At 44.4% G+C, this 17,358-nt stretch overlaps 1 protein-coding gene across 1 annotated transcript; it reads left to right on the top strand.

Moving 5' to 3' along the window:
* Positions 1-5,200: 5,200 nt before the first annotated feature.
* LOC309530538 (collagenase 3-like) lies at positions 5,201-11,965 on the top strand. Its single transcript, XM_082219567.1, has 6 exons — positions 5,201-5,378; positions 6,943-7,163; positions 7,516-7,661; positions 9,502-9,627; positions 10,280-10,441; positions 11,405-11,965. Exons 1-6 carry the CDS (start codon positions 5,271-5,273, stop codon positions 11,416-11,418), a joined length of 777 nt encoding a protein of 258 aa, XP_082075693.1. The 5' UTR covers positions 5,201-5,270; the 3' UTR covers positions 11,419-11,965.
* The last annotated feature ends 5,393 nt before the right edge of the window (positions 11,966-17,358 follow it).

Raw genomic sequence — 17,358 nt, 5'->3', positions numbered from 1 at the left:
TTTGTATGTTTCAGCATCCTCCAATGCAATGGCTGACGCGTGTTTCCAGCTTATCCCTGAGGCTAGGATAAAAGGCATGCAGCACAAGGGTAGACAATGCAGGTACCATCCATGTGTCTTTGGACTCAATTTCCCATCATCCCTTGCCTGTATGGCCAATTGCCGGGGATGATGGGAGCTGCGGTTCATCAACATCTGCATTGACTACTTCTAATGCAGTGTATAACCAAGCTGCTGCCACAATATCTCATCTCTGAGGGGTAGCCAATGTGGTCCACTCGATGGACATGCTAGCAGTGGCTGATGCAATATGTAGTCCAGCAACATCTGGAGGGCCCTGCGTTGGCTACCCCTCAAGTAAAGAAGGCTGGAAGACTTCTTTAGAATATGGATCCACCTGTCAGCTGCAGGGTTTGTTGACAGATCAGTTCTGGATTCACACAGCTATGTTCAGCTCAGATTGAACATGGCAGCCCTAACTTGCGAATCATCTGACCTCACAAGGCTTTTCAGTAGAGACAGTTCAGCTGTGATTCATCAAGAGAAAAACCAAAGGCAGCTGGACCAGCCCCAAGTATTGTGTGCACCATATGCAAACTTCTTGCTCACATTGCAAGAAAGATAAACGGCAGACCCATCTCTCTCTCAAACACACCCTTCATTTCTCTCGTATGATCTCACTCAGTCCTGTGGTTTAAGGTGCTTTCATATTGCATAATTTAACTACGATTGTGCCACCAACCAACACTAATTTGCTAGAGAAAAGTCGCAGCAAGCACCTTAGGAAGCAACCCTGCAAAAGCAACTTTTCAAGGAATCCTAGACGGAAGGCCTCATGGCCATTTTAACTGGAGCAGATTCAAAAAGTAGTTGCCTCGTTTGGACTTAGCTGTTGTGATTGCTGGAAGAATCCATGGGAACATATAAAGGTGCCGTCAGGCTATTGGTTTGCCTAGCTCACATGGCCTACAGCAGCGGTGGCCAAACTTGGCCCTCCAGCTGTTTTGGGACTACAATTCCCATCATCCATGACCACTTGTCCTGTTAGCTAGGGATGATGGGAGTTGTAGTCCAAAAACTGCTGAAGGGCCAAGTTTGGCAACCACTGGCCTACAGTAACTGGAAGCGACTCTCCAAGGTTTCAGCCAAGGTTCTCTCCCAGTCCTACCTGAAGATGCTGGGATTGCACCTGAGACCGTCTGCATGCCAAGCATTTGCTGTTCAACTGAGGTACAGCCCTTCCCTGTTGGAGAAGATAAGCCATTTGGAAGACTAATGGGCAGATACGAACAAAATCCTTCAGATTTTGCACTGCTCCAAATTTTGAGATACAGCCCTCACAAGAACATGCTAAGAACCTGCTGGGTCAACCGAATGGACCATCTAGTCCAGCATCCTGTTCTCACAGTGGCCAACCAGATGCCCAGGGACCTTTGGAGGGTCCCTATTTTCCAGGGACAGTCCCAGATTTACAGAAGCCATTCCGGTTTCTGAGGTGATCCTGGAATGTCCCACTTTTCCTTTGTTGTTGTTGTTTAGTCGTTTAGTCGTGTCCAACTCCTCGTGACCCCATGGACCAGAGCACGCCAGACACTCCTGTCTTCCACTGCCTCCCGCAGTTTGGTCAGACTCGTGTTGGTAGCTTCGAGAACACTGTCCAACCATCACGTCCTCTGTTGTCCCCTTCTCCTTGTGCCCTCCATCTTTCCCAACATCAGGGTCTTTTCCAGGGAGTCTTCTCTTCTCATGAGGTGGCCAAAGTATTGGAGCCTCAGCTTCAGGATCTGTCCTTCTAGTGAGCACTCAGGGCTGATTTCCTTCAGAATGGATAGGTTTGATCTTCTTGCAGTCCATGGGACATCAGTTCCTTAGGACGTCCCTATTTTCCTTGGAGAAATGTTGGAGGGTATGGAGTTGTGCGACCCTCCCCCCCTCCCCCCCCGAGTCAAGGAGGAAGTAACCACAAGACTTTTAGAAGACATCTGTGGGAATGAGTTGCACAGTTTTAACTACGCACTGCTTGAAGAGAAGGACTTTTTCATCACAAAAAAGTGCCAAATGCATTAAAATGATTATTTCATGATAAACCTTCTATAAAAATGTGCACATTGAGTTTAAATACACATCCAAAAATCACTTTATAATATAATAAAGTATGATTTCATTATAAAATGTGCATTTAAGTTCATAATTAGATATGACTTTTCATGTAGGGTTTTTGTTTGTTTGTTTAAATGACTTTAATGCAGGAATAGGATAGGTCAGACTTATGAACTATCATGTGTGAAATTGACTTGGTTCAGAAAGAGACTCAGCTGCCCATCGCTTAGTCACACAGAGCTTTTGTTAGGACGGATCATGACTTTTTCATGCTTTTGCTACTTAATGTCTTTCCTCCATTTCAGTTAGCTACATGGGGCTACAAGGAAGGAATGAGAAATGTCACGAGGATCTGTGGAGAGGCTTGAGATGGTTATAAAATGAAGTGGTTTCTTGATGACGATGGAGCACGATGGCAGGAATCCACTCTAGACTTTGGTGGACAAAAGACTAACTCATATCTATTTTTTCCTGGTTTGTGGCTAACAGATAGCTACAGTTTCTCAACATTGCACAAAGGGATCACATACGGCTGATGTTTCAGTCATGTTGAAATTCTTCATTTCAAATATCAAGGTATGTTGGCATCTAAAGTGTTTCTGACCTTATTGGTTTAGTGCATAAACCTGCCAACTTTCCAAGATGACTCGCCGAAAATTCTTAGGTAAAGTTGGCAATTTCAGTCAAATAAAATCACACCCAAAACAGGAAAGCGAGAAGAGCAGTCATTGAACAATCTGTTGTTCAACATCAGCACAGATTTAAAGTAACAGTCGCATCAAACAATGCTTAGAAAAATTTGAAAGTATTCATCCTCCTATAAAGTTCCTATGCGGTGGAATGTGAATTGCTCAATTTGTTTGTTTCAACTATTATAATCTTTAATCCTGAAGCCCCAAAGAGTCTGAAAAAAGCAAGGATAGCAAACTTGTCACCATCCAGATGTTGTTGGACTACAACTCCCATCAGCCCCAGCCACCATGTCCAGTGGTCAGGGATGATGGGAGTTGTAGTCCAACTACATCTGGAGGGCCATAGGCTCCCCATTCCTAAAGAGTTTTTAAAAATGTAATTTGGATTTGAATGAATTCAAAGTTGAGTGAAGTAGACATCATTCAAAGTTCTACCCCAAAATGAACGTACCGTATTTTTCACCCCATAGGGCGCACTGGCCCATAGGACGCACCTAGTTTTGGGGGGGTGGGAAATAAAGGGGGGAAATTATTTTTTCCCCCAGGCACGGAAGCCCGAGCTTCCCCTGACCCCAGCCCCCAGAACAGGCAGCTCTCCGCAAGCCTTGGGAGACCGGCGTGACTTCCCGCCAGGCTCCCACGCCTTGCGGATATCTGCCTGAAGCCCAAACCAGGTCGGGGAACAGAGGGATGGCGGCGCTCCACCTCCCCACTGTCCCCCGAGCTTGTGAGGCTGGAGGCAGGGAGAAACGCGCTTCTCCCTGCCGCCAGCCTCCAAACCAGGTCGGGGAACCGAGATGCAGGCTGCTATCCGCAAGCCTAGGGAGCCCAACGGGAACTCCCGCGGGCTCCCAAGGCTTGCAGAGAGCTTCCTGAAGCCTGGATTCGCCCCATAGGACGCGCACACATTTCCCCTTCATTTTTGGAGGGGAAAAAGTGCATCCTATAGGGCGAAAAATACGGTAATCTATGTTCAGTTCATCCAGAAATTATGGGAACTACTTCCAGCTGTCGTTCAGAGATTTTTGAACTAATTCGCTGAACTGCATGAACTGGCTCATTCCAAGCACTGAGAATAAGGAATGTCGCCTGTCTGCCAGTGATGGTGCTGGAGCTGCATGTGCAGAGCGAAAATTATAAAGCTTCAATTGCACGGATCAGCAGAAATGTACTATAGCACACCCTTTGGCATCTCCCTTTCCAAAAAGGAAGTGGACAAATAAGGAGAGCAGGATGCAGATCATTATTATTTATCCCTTATATTATTTATCCTGCATTGGGCTCTCAAAAAACCCCTTTCTTTTGTCCCATAAATAATAAAACGGTTGAAGAAAATGACTCGTCTACCCCTTCATTTTCCCCAGCCTTTTCCAAGCATGTAAGTTTAGTCGTTTGTGTTTGTCACCATTTCCTTCCAACGTTTTGCAACCAATTGTACGTGCAGCAATATGCCTTGCAGTAACACAATCGCTCTACACACTGCAAAACTGCCTATACTAGATTGCATCTACAGTTTATTTAGTCAGTTTATCTAGTTAGTTAACTATTTCTCCAAAGGGACTGAAGGCAGATCGAAAGCAGGAACAGGAGAAAGCAAACATAATCCCATAAAAATCCAATATGGGCTCAAATCAATGGGTTGACAGTATCCAACCCATTGAACAAAATCCAGGAATACAGAAAGAGCACAAAACCAAATCAGCAAACAGTACATAACTGGCAAACACAGGCATTGCTTTATTTTAAAGTAGTTTACCATGAAATAAATCTGAGCTCAGAAGCAGAGAGGCAGGCAAAATTGATCTTTCAAAATGGGTATAATATCAACCACCCCCGATGGACTTTCTCAGTTGGCTATATGGCTCTTTGCCACAACTGTTTGCTTTGTTTGGTTCTAGTTTTTTAAAATATATTTCTGATTATATTTGTGTTTTCAGCTGTTATTTTGCTGTTTTTATAGAACATTATTTTGAGATGGTTGTATAATGATGATGATGATGATGATGGAAGGAGGAGGAAGAGAAGGAGGAGGAGGAGGAGGAGGGGAAGGAGAAGAAGAAGAAGAAGAAGAAGAAGAAGAAGAAGAAGAAGAAGAAGAAGAAACAACCTCAGCTGACTATCTCTCTAGCAAAGAAATTGTCTGCAGATGGGTTTGGGGAAGTCTCCTTGTTACTCTGAGGTTTCAGCTGACAACGCAATAAAGAGGAATAAGGTAGGTTGCTTCCTATGTAAGACTGACACTTGATGAGCGGTGGGGATTTTTCCTTTAGAGAGTTACCACTTCATGTTTCCCCCCCCCCAAAAAAAGTATGACATAAACTCACAAAGCCACAGACAATGTGACAACATGGCATGAGTCAGTGGGGGCTACCACCAGATGTGCAATGTCTCTATATAAAGGTTCCATGTGCTGTTGATGGCAGACATCACAGGCTGAAGATCTTCTCCTCTGATACGGGTCCTGAAGTGAGATCCACAATGAATGGCGCTCTGATCTGCATGGCACTTTTTCTGCCTTACAGCTTGGCTGTCCCGATAGCTCACGACCCTGAAGCACAGAGCGTTGAGGATCTGAAGTTTGTAGAGGTATGTGACGCCAACACTTTTATCGTCTGTATTGTACAGTAAATAATAGCTGTCCTGCCACTATATTGTAGGGAAGGCTTTATTTTTAATCATGTATTATGTTGCTGTGAAGGATGGATGTAAATATTTGTGGGCAGCACGTGACCTGTTGCTTCTAGGTGTATATCATCTCTTCCAATATAAAGCTGCTGCTCTCTGCATAGTAGACTTTGTCAGTCCCATCCAGGCACTGACCAGTGCCAGACCCACTTAACTGCTGCAAGGCAGCAACAGCAGCTGCCCTCAATCCACAGTCCTAGTCGGAAATTGAGATTTGCAATGGAATTGGTTGCATCCACAAACTTTAATTGAAAAGGATGTGGTGGTCTAATTTGTCCAAACTACAGCCAACCTAGAAGTGACTGCAGCAGCCATGCATCTACATATGCATGTTTATAGTGGGGGTCTGATCCTGCCATGATCATCATCATTACATTATTCGAACAAATAGGCCTTTTTTTGCAGAGTTTGGACCAAAGTGGCAGGGGCAACAGAGCACAGAAGAGTTAAGCAGGGGAAGGAAGTTCAGCTCCTCTCACTGATAAGTCCCTTTTCATGTTGAAATGGGACTCCTCTCTCCACCCCACCCACCCCCAGTTTATATGCAAACGAGACAAACACATTAATCAAACATGGTGATCACAACTGGATTGCTGCAATGTTCTTTAAGGCGACCAGGAAGCTGCAGCTGGTGAATAATGCTGCAGTCTGGTTGCTGTACAGTATCCCAAGGCGGAGCCATGTAATACCCAGCAGTGACTGGTGCCCATTAAGGCTGGTAGGGCACAAGACCAACACTGGGGGGAGCCAGAGCCAATGGCAGGCAGAGCAGCCCCACAGCTGGTTGTAAATAAGGAGGCAGGGGATTGACCAAGGGCAGACTGGGGATTGGTGGGCAGCTCCCCATTTGCCTTAATGGGACAACATCCTTCTGATAATACCAGTTGCCTTTATGCTACTGGACCTGATCTGAGGGTTTTACTCTGGTGTACAAAACCCCTGAATGTCGTGGACCTTGAATGCTCAGGCTTTAAGATCAATGGTGAAGGGCATTCTGGTGGTACCAGGGTTGGGCACTGCCTGTTACAAGGTGATGCAAGGCTGTCCCAATGGTGGGATGCCATCCAACTGGAGGTACCATTGGTCCCCCTTAGTATCATATTTCCATCACCATTCGAAAGGCGCAGTTTATTGAGATGATTGGTGGAGGCCACTATACAATATTCTTTATAAAATTGCACCGTATTTATGTTCTTATTGTAGGTAGGATTTTATGTGTTGGTGTGCATATCATCATGGGTTAGAGGACCTTCCAGAGAGGGTGTGAAGGGAGGGAGATTGCCAAAAGAAATCACTTCCCACACCTTTCTGCCGATGAAAACCTTTCATTTTCCTGAAGGAAAGGAAGCAACTCAAATGTCTGGCCCAGGTGCCTCCATCACACCATCAGTAAAATGTCATTTGCAAGGTGCAATAAATGCATGATGAAGCGCTCTTAATTTGGCTTTCTTGCTTCCTGGTACAGGCTTATCTCGATAAGTACTTCCCATCATCATCATCACATCTTAAAAGTGGCGGTCAAAGCATAGAGGAGAAGCTCAGACAAATGCAGAGTTTCTTTCATTTGACGGTCACTGGGAAAATGAACCAAGAAACGATGGCGACAATGGAGCAGCCTCGGTGTGGAGTCTCAGATATCTCAGAAAAATCTGCAGTAAGATGGGGAAAGACATTGCTGACGTACAGGTTAGCCCTGCTAAAGTCTCCTCTCTCTTTCTCTCCCTTTGAAATATCATGTTAAGTTGTGGGTGAACATATCAGACGACACAGCGATTCTTCAAACAGCTCTTGTTTATTCACAGGCCAGGACAGAACTGAACTGAAGGGTTCAGTCAGCCTGCTTATATAGAGCTCCAGTACAATGTTACTGTAACAACTTTCTAAAACTATCCAATCACTGAACGTCACTTTCGATCCCTTATTTGTATAACTATCTACAGTATCCCCCTGCTGGCCCAGGGTGAGAACTTCAGTACATAACATATCAGAAGTGACATTTCCTGGATACTAATATTTTGGTTTTCCCTGTTGCTCACAGGATTAATAACTACACCCCAGATATGCCGAAGTCCAAGGTGGAAGAGGCAATAGCAAAGGCATTCAGGGTGTGGAGCGATGTGACCCCATTGCAGTTCAGGAGAACTTCCAGACCTGCTGATATTGAAATCTGGTTTGCAACTGGTGGTAAGGGATGTTTATATTTATGAACTACCCAAATAAAACATGAACATTTTAAATTTTTTTAACACATAGAGTGAGTGGGGCCTTTTCTGGAGCATTACTCGGGAACAGTCATCAGAAAATCGCCTCTGAGTTAACCATGGGGGGGGGGGAGATGCTTTCACTGATCAAATTCTAAGTACCGTATTTTTTGCACCATAACACTCACTTTTTTCCTCCTAAAAAGTAAGGGCAAATGTCTGTGCGTGTTATGGAGGGAATGCCTACGGGTGGCATGCCTACGGATTTTCCTCCTCTAAAAACTACATGTGTGTTATGGTCGAGTGCGTGTTATAGAGCGAAAAATACGGTAGCCTTCTTTGTCCATAAACAGGGGCAAATATGTTTTGCAATGGTACTCCCTGCCTCTACTAGGGCTAATACTTTAAAAATGCTTGCTGCACCATTCAGACCTGAGCTGATTGTTTCAGCCTGAGGCATGGTCGAGCCGGCCCTATCCTTAACATTAGTGCTGTCCGGACCTGTCAGTCCTTATGAAAAGAAGTAAGCCCTAACTAGCTCAGTTAGGAGGGATGCGGGTGGCACTGTGGTCTAAACCACTGAGCCTAGGGCTTGCCGATCAGAAGGTCGGTGGTTCAAATCCCAGGGAGGGGGCGAGCTCCCGTTGCTCGGTCCCTGCTCCTGCCAACCTAGCAGTTTGATAGCACGTCAAAGTGCAAGTAGATAAATAGGTACCGCTCTGGTGGGAAGGTAAACAGCATTTCCGTGCGCTGCTCTGGTTTGCCAGAAGTGCTGGCCACATGACCCAGAAGCTGTCTGCAGACAAACGCCGGCTCCCTTGGCCAGTAAAGCGAGATGAGAGCTGCAACCCCTGAGTCGCCCACGACTGGGCTTAATGGTCAGGGGTCCCTTTAGCTCAGTTAGAGACAGTATAGTTCTGTTTTAAAAGGAAGTGGGTCCTTGAGGGGCAAAATATATATATCCCAAAACCGCCACCCCAAAAAGCAACTACCACCACCTAGACCTGTGACCGTCCCAATGTTGTGGGACTCCAACACCCATCAGTCCCGTTCAGCAGCATCAGTGATCAGGGATGGCAGCAGTTGCTTTCCAATGACCTCTGGAGGACATGTTGACTTCTCCCCAGTCTAGACCTGTCACTCCCTTTACTCAGGCGTTCCTAATTCTTTGGAAACATGAGTTGTGGAAGCACAACGAACAGTGCATTTCATCCAAAGGTTTAATCGCTGCCGCCACTGCTGCCACTGATATGGAGCGCCTGCAGACAGCCTTTTGCATGTGCACTCATGATGATATGTGCTCATGATTCTATTGGTGTGGTCACACCTGAGTCTGCTTTCAAGACTGTTTGTACCTGAAAAAGTTTTGAGTTGGTCGTTCTGCTTTCTTTCCTGCCATGGCATACTCCATAACTTCCTTTTCATACTACAAATGTTTGGTTCTGCTTTTGTTGTGCTAGAGCCCCTCTGGACAACCACAAGGTGCTAGGCAGCATCTCAGGTCCTCCTAGTGGTGCAGCAATAAAACTGCTAGCATATTTGCAAAACTAAGCAGGGTCCAGTATAGATTCAACTAATAAAGCTGAATGAATCCACCGCTGACGCCTTGTTATTGTGACCAGAACATGCTGCAGAATATACCTACAATGAAATACCAATCAGGAGGGGAACCATATGGTGTCCATACATGGCCATTTGGAGAGCCAAATAGCCGCAGGGTGATTGGGGCTACACGAGCAGGCGGAAAATGTCAGTGTATTGTGACTGCTAACCTAACTGCAAGTTTTGCGCTGACAGTAGCTGTTACTTCCTTTCAAATGCAGCCCATGGTGACGGTTCTCCTTTTGATGGAAGAGGAGGGACGTTGGCTCATGCCTATTTTCCTGGACAAGGCATAGGGGGAGATGCTCATTTTGATGACAGCGAGCGCTTTTCGGAATTCAACAGAGGTAAGCGATTTTCTGCTGAGCGTTTCTGTTGGTTGGTTGGTTGGTTTCATTTCTGTTCCGTCTTTCCCAACCCCCAGTGTAAAAAGGCAGATTGAAAGCACAAGCAACAATCAAATCATTATAAAATAGACCTTACGGAGATAAAAGCACAGCAATGACAAAATATTAGGTGAAGCAACAAAAGTCAGTTGAGAAAAGTGCTGGAATAATACCATTTTCACTGCTTGTCCAAAAGTGAGCAGTGATGGGGTCAGGCATGCCCCTCTAGGGAGGGTGTTCCAAGTTCTAGGTGCCCCTAGGGATGATTCAGAAAACCATTATTTCTGAATTCTGATATGAGGATCAGAACCAACAACTCAATCCTAGTCATAGCTACCCCAGAAGTAAGTTCCATTGAATTGAATGGGGCTCCCTCCTGGTTGGCCACTGTGAGAACAGGATACTGGACTAAATGAGCTTTTGAGTTCATCTAGCAGGCTATTATTATGTCCCTATGACAGTTTTCTAGATGCAGTATTTTCATTTTTCAACATGTGCCATGGGGAATGTGTCTGTGGGCTGGAGGTGGACACATGCCACCATATATCCCCTTGGAATATGTACCCGACACTCACCTTGCTCCCTCCCCTGTTTTTCTTCTTCTGTCTTTTAGAAATCAACCTATTCCTTGTTGCTGCACATGAATTTGGCCATTCCTTGGGACTGAGCCATTCGAATGTCCGTGGTTCTTTGATGTTCCCTTCCTATTCCTTTGTGAACCCAAATAACTTCAACCTCCCAAACAACGACAGGCAAAGGATTCAGAGATTATACGGTAAGTTCCCTGTGAATAATCTTGTTTCCCACAATTAATTCCATATTAATCAGACTCCCCTCCCAACCTTATACCCTCAAGCTAATTTCAGTGGCTCTCATCAAGCAAAGGAGATCTATGCAAAGCTGTAAGGATATGTAAGAATACGGATCTTCTTTTTAGTCCATGGAAATTGACCATCATCTAACATTCCATTGTTGCATATAGTGCGCACCATGCAATAATGTATTGGCTGGAGAGCATGACTGGCTACCACATTATCATTGGAAGAGGCACTAATCCCACTTGCTCATGTTGGGCCACTTAGTCTCCAGCCACAGCATTCAACCCAGACGCTGAGGTCCTCCTCTGAGGGCCTTCTGGCAGTTCCCTCCCTGTGAGAAGTGAGGATACAGGGAACCAGGCAGAGGGCCTTCTCGGTAGTGGCGCCCGCCTTGTGGAACGCCCTCCCACCAGATGTCAAAGAAATAAACAACTATCTGACTTTTAGAAAGAATCTGAAGGCAGCCCTGTTTCGGGAAGTTTTTAATGTTTGAGGTTTTATTGTGTTTTTAATATTCTGTTGGGAGCCACCCAGAATATTAATAAAATTAATTAATTTATTAATAATAATGGAAATAGTAGTAGTAGTAGTAGTAGTAGTAGTAGTAGTATACTTACTGGTACCACACACCACAAAACTGAATACAGGGTAAAAGGGAAATTTTTCATACTGCGTACAGTCTTATGGCTGTGTCCACAAGACTTAAAACCAAACATAAAATATAGTAAGTCTGCAATCCTATACATCAATACAGCCCCATTGATATGTATGAGAAATAAGGGTGGAAACCTATATTTCCTTACTGAGCAAATTTTGTCTGAAGATACTTGTGTAGATATTGGTAGTATTTCCTTGGATATTTTAACTTAATTGCATAATTTATTTATTGTCTCTTAAATATCCTTATTTTTCTTCCTCAGGACTGCCAAAGTGAAACCCTCAAAGCATCACGGATAAAATTCATCTTGTATCTTTAAACATCTTTGGCAACCCTAACAAGAAGTAGCACTAGGGCCAACTTAGAGACATTTATGTTTACGATATATTCACATATAGGGGAATTTCTTCACTCTAGTCTCTATTCCCCTTTTCCAAGGCTTCCCTTTACAAGGGAGAAAAAGTCCTAAAATCTGCAATACTTAATTAGGTGATGAAGCTTTGAACTTTCATTTTCTGTCTGGTTATTTATCTATGTATTCGCTTGCAAAGGAAGACTCTGGGTTATGGTTGCTTGTCCTGATATCATTGTCTTACCTTTTGCAAAGAAAACATTATGCTGTGTGTCTCAGGCCTGATCAACTTTGACACACACAGCAAGGCTGTTTTTTTTAAAGTTCTCTGTTCAGTTCCACCCACAAACTGGGTTGTAACGGATGAACCAATTACATGTTTCAACACCATGAACTATTTCCACCTTGTTTAGTTCACATTTGTTTTAGGGCAGGAAAGCCCTTTTTAATAATAAAGCAAAATATCTTAAATTTGTGCTATTTATTTTCATAATTTTTTTTCTACGGAAATTTCTACCTCACTATTCAAGGAAATTTGTGGCACAGCTTACAAAACAGAACTAAAGCAGAGGGCCAGAGTTCCTTCTGGAGAACCTTCCAAGGGCCACATTCCAGTGGTGGGCAGGGCCAGAGCTAACAGTGGGCGGAGCAATGAATGTGGACTTTATTGGGCTAGTTTCATCACACTCTATCCTCCATAAGCAAGAGGCATTATTGGAGTTTAAGGACGTATTCCAGTTATGTAAAACCATTTGGCCCAATAAGGAGCAAAGCCTGGAGAAAGTTTCACAGGCCAGACCGAGAGGCCTGGAGACCCATATTCTGCCCTCTGGCCAGTGGTTGCCCAGCCACTGTGAAGACCTTTTACCAATAATTGCTGGGGTGCGTCCTGAGAGCCAGGGGCAATTGGCAGCCCCAGCTGGCTCCAGCCCACCGGCCGGCAGCTGGGCAAACTTCGGTTCTCGGAACAGCATCAAAACTGTGACTCAAGCCTCAGAAACCTTTAGAGACTGAGCACGCAAACCTGCAGAGATAAGAACTCTTTGCAACGGAAAGGCAGACAGAGGCATATGTAAGCATATTTACAAGCATTTTATTCAGCATCAGGACAAAGGAAAAACATGTCTGCTCCCCTTCGTGTCCAAGCAAAAGCAGGAAGCACAAAGCAAAAGCAATACACAAACAGAAGTTCCCAGCAAGCTATGCTGGAATGTAAGCAGACATGTGACATACAACAGCTCCACACATCTGTTTAGGTGGAACGGAACATCATAATCCTAACAATAACTTCCAACACCTTCAAAGATGAAGGGACTCAAAGAGGGAGCTCTGCTGAAAACCTTAGTGTTTTTTGCTACCTGCCAGGGACTGGGCAGAGGAGGAATGGTGGAGACTGCCTCTCTATCCTGACCCTTCCAGAGGAGGAAAAGGAAGACAGTGTAGATTTACAACAGTGGTTTAAGGGCGGTTGCAGCTTAGAGGCAGATGAGGGGGAAAGTTGGGAAATCATGGGAGATCCAGAGCAACACCCGGCTGACACGTTATCATTAGAAGGTATTCTAGACCCTCCATCTCCCAGAACCAAGCGAGCCTTAAAAGTAGGAGAGCAAAGAGCTCAAAGACAGAGGGCACTTAGTGGCACCCATAGAAGTGATGAATGAGGAAGTGGGAGAGATGGGAGGGTGGAGATTCACTCGGAACAACGCCATTATCCAAGAGGCTGGGTTCTATAGCCTGCCTCTGTAAAGATTGAAATAAAAAAGGACTGTAAAAAACTTTTCCTTGCCTTTATACAGTGGACGCTTGGGTTGCAAATGTGATCCGTGTGGGATACACGTTTGCAACCCGCAGCATTCACAACCCACGTCTGCGAGTCTGCGCATGCGCAGGTTGCGATTTGGCCTTCTGCGCATGCGCAAAACATGATTTAGCACTTCTGCTAAATTATAAGTTATAAGGGTTAATGTGGTTCCTGCTGCTTTTTTGGAAAAACAAAACCCTCAGATGCAATGAAATTAATGAGCTGTTACTGCATTCTGATCATAAAGTCATCCAAGGAATATTTCTATCCATGCAAGAAAATTGCAATATACCTACACCTCTATTTCACCTGTTTACTACTTTTGAAAGACAGATTATACAATGACTACAAATACTTCCAGCCTCAAAGGCAACATGCCGCTGCTGGGATTGACCAATAGGGACAGTGCTTGTTGCACGTGGGTACTGCTTGTGAACTTTCCATTAGGTTAGGGCATCTAGTTGGCCAATGGACTAAATGGCCAGAACCTTTGGCCTGAGCCAGCAGAGATCTTCCTGTGCTCTTAATATAGCTGCCTGCCGTAACGTTGTGCAATGTCCAGAGAGAAGGGGTCATCTGAGAGCCAGCCAAGACCAAGAACAAACATCTTCTTTCCTTCAGGCAAGGCACCACAAATTCCTGGATAAACCTCAAAGCCTTATGTTTGCTTGCAGACAGAACAATGGGCAGCCACCAAGATCTGGTGTGAAGCATTAAGCACGAAATAAGAGTGCGGATCATTTTCATCTGAGATCAAGGAAGTGTGCTAATGCCTAATAGTTAATGCAAGAGCAAATATGGTGGATACAGACTGTGCTGGTTATAAACAGGAAGGGCAAGGCAGGAACCATTATTATTATTATTATTATTTCTGATTCATCAGTATTTCCACAGGGCATCCCACTAGGGGCTAGGCATCAGAGTCCAGTGCAGTATAGCCTAGGGCCTCCCCCAAAATCATAGAATTCTAGAGTTGGAAGGGACCACGAGGGTCATCTAATCCAACCCCCTGCAATCCTGGAGTCTTTTTGCCCAATGTGGGTATTGACCCTTCAGATTAAGAGTCTCATGCTCTGCCGACTGAGCTATCCCGAATGACCATCCAGAGAGTAGCAAATGATGGGGGAAGCAACAAAGAGGTCAGAAATCATCACCAGAGTCAGCCTGGGCATGCCAGCACCCAGATACACCAACGCTGGTTGCTGCAGCATCCTTCTTTTAAAAACAAATGTTATGTTCAGGTGGCAGCCAGCTAGGTGTGTTCATAGTTGCAGGTGCTCACTTTATTATCTTCGCTTAGATAATATAAAATCATTTTCTATCAGAAGGTGGTGCTTTATCTCAAATCAATGTGGGCAACAGAAGCACAATCAATTTTTGGGTCAAGATGATGCCGTGATTTAAGCTACAGTGGCTCATGGTTGGAGATGGGGCAGAAGAAGAGGTGGTGGTGTTCTCCTGATAGGTAGCAGTGAGGAAAGGCCTGTTTTGGTGGCACCAGTCCAGAATTCTCCCAACCTTGCTGCCTTGCCTCATCTGTGTCCTGGCAAGCACATTGTGACCAGGAGGATGTCACTGGCGAAGAAGAAGAAGAAGAAGAAGAAGAAGAAGAAGAAGAAGAAGAAGAAGAAGAAGAAGAAGAAGAAGAATTAATTTATTTATAACCCACCCATCTGGCTGGGTTTCCCCAGCCACTCTAGGAGGGTCCCAACAGAAAATTAAAAACATGATAAAACATCAGACATTAAAAGCTTCCCTAAACAGGACTGTCTTCAGATGTCTTCTAAAAGTCAGGCAGTTCTTTATTTCCTTGACATCTGATGGGAGGGCGTTCCACAGTGGTGGGTGCCACTATCGAGAAGGCCCTCTGCCTGGTTCCCTGTAACTTCACTTCTCACAGTGAGGGAACCGCCAGAAGGCCCTCGGCGCTGGACCTCAGTGTCCGGGCTGGACGATGGAGGTGGAAACATTCCTTCAGGTATTCTGGGCCGAGGTCATTTAAGTCTTTAAAGGTCAGCACCAACACTTGGAATTGTGCTCAGAAATGTGCTGGGAGCCATTGTAGATCTTTCGGGACCTACCTCTCCTCACAAATCACACTACTGATAAAATGCACATGGTCCTCTAAGATCATTGTCAAGGATCTAACTGGACCACTGCATGATACAAGAACATAAGGAGAGTCTGCTGGATCACTCTGCCTTCCTGCAGTTTCCAGTAACTGGTACAGTGGTACCTCGGGTTACATACGCTTCAGGTTACATATGCTTCAGGTTACAGACTCCGCTAACCCAGAAATAGTGCTTCAGGTTAAGAACTTTGCTTCAGGATGAGAACAGAAATCGTGCTCCGGCGGCACGGCAGCAGCGGGAGGCCCCATTAGCTAAAGTGGTGCTTCAGGTTAAGAACAGTTTCAGGTTAAGAACAGACCTCCGGAACGAATTAAGTACTTAACCTGAGGTACCACTGTATTCAAAAGCATTGCTGCTTCTGACCATGGAGGCAAAAGATAGACATCATGTCTAGTAGCCATCAATAGCCCTATCCTCCAAGAATTTGTCTAATCGACTTTTAAAGCCATCCAAGTTGGTGACCATCACTGCCTCCTGAGGGAGCAAGTTCTATAATTTAACAATGCTCTGCATGGAGGAATACTTTTTTTAATCTGTCCTGAGTCTTCCAACAATCAGCTTAGTTGGATGTCCACGAGGTCCAGTGTTATGAGAGAGTGAGAAAACCTTTCTCTATCCACTTTCTCCAAGACATGCATGGTTTTATAAACTTCTGTCATGTCACCTCTAAATCTTTTCCATCACTACAATATCCTTTCCGAGGTAAGGCAACCAGAACTGTTTCTGATAACATTTGTTCTGTGAGGTGAGGGGGTGCTAGCCATCTTAAAGAGAGGTTTTTCAGCATGCTCACCAAAATGCTGTTCCCCAGGCCTAAACACAGAGGTAATTGACGTGTTGCCCTTCAGAATTTGTTATGCTTTCTTAGCTTTCTTAGCTAAATTTGGTAGCCATCTTGTTCTCTCATGCTTGTCCTAATATTTGAAATGCCTTTTAGTTTCTCACTGTGCTGGTTCTCTCTCTCTCTCTCTCTCTCTCTCTCTCTCTCTCTCTCTGTGTGTGTGTGTGTGTGTTATTTTAGGGTTGCCAAACATCCGGAATTTCCCAGACATAGCCAGGATTCAGCCATTGGAAACAACGTCCGGGGAAAATCCAGACGTATGGCAACCCATGTCGGAAGTGAAGATTTTGGCAAATTTCATTTTAAGAAAAGCTCAAAAACTTCTTCCTTTTGAGATTTCCCCCCCAAAAATGCTCAACAACTTGTGTCCGGATCTTCACTTTTTGTTTTGAAATATGGCAGCCCTAGTTATTTGCTGGCGTAACCGTTTTGCCTGCCATTCTTAGTAGGCTTACTGTTCTTTTTATAGCATTTTAATGCTGTACTAATGCCTCTAGGCCATTTAGAAAAAGGCACAATATAAATGAATGAATGAAGGAATGAATATTCACTCCATATATAACTCAGCTGTAAACCTGTGATCACTTGTTGTTTCCCAGAGTGAACTGCATACTTCTACAACCACCCTAAGATGAAAACCTACTTATTCCTGCCTACTCTCATTCCTGCACAGAAGCGTTCTTTGTAAATCAGACTTGTCGTTTCCAAAGTGATCATAAGCACATCACATCACTGCTTAGAATGAAATGCCAGAATAATTAGTCATTGTGGTATTTTTAAGCAAATTAATTAAAAAATCAATTTCTTCGCATTGTTGAAAGGTATTCCACAGCATACAAATCAATGGATGAAACAATGCAACTGTTAATAATTTAAAGTTTAAGCATGAACATTTAACTTTCCCAAAACAAATAAAGCTAAAGGGCACATTGTTGTTCTTTTTGAAGTAACTTAATCCCCAGCACTTCCTTGTGAGGAAAGGATTTTCCAAGTCTCATTCAGATGGTAGGTAATTAAAACAGTCTGGTTCCCACAAGATGGTTCAGAGATTGTTTAGACACCAGATACAGACACTCACCATTTGGCTTTA

Source organism: Podarcis vaucheri, assembly GCF_965113315.1.
Source record: "Podarcis vaucheri genome assembly, chromosome: 4".
Taxonomy (NCBI): Eukaryota; Metazoa; Chordata; class Lepidosauria; order Squamata; family Lacertidae; genus Podarcis; species Podarcis vaucheri.
Note: the sequence above shows the minus strand (reverse complement) of the source record. Positions and strands in the feature narration are given on the sequence as shown.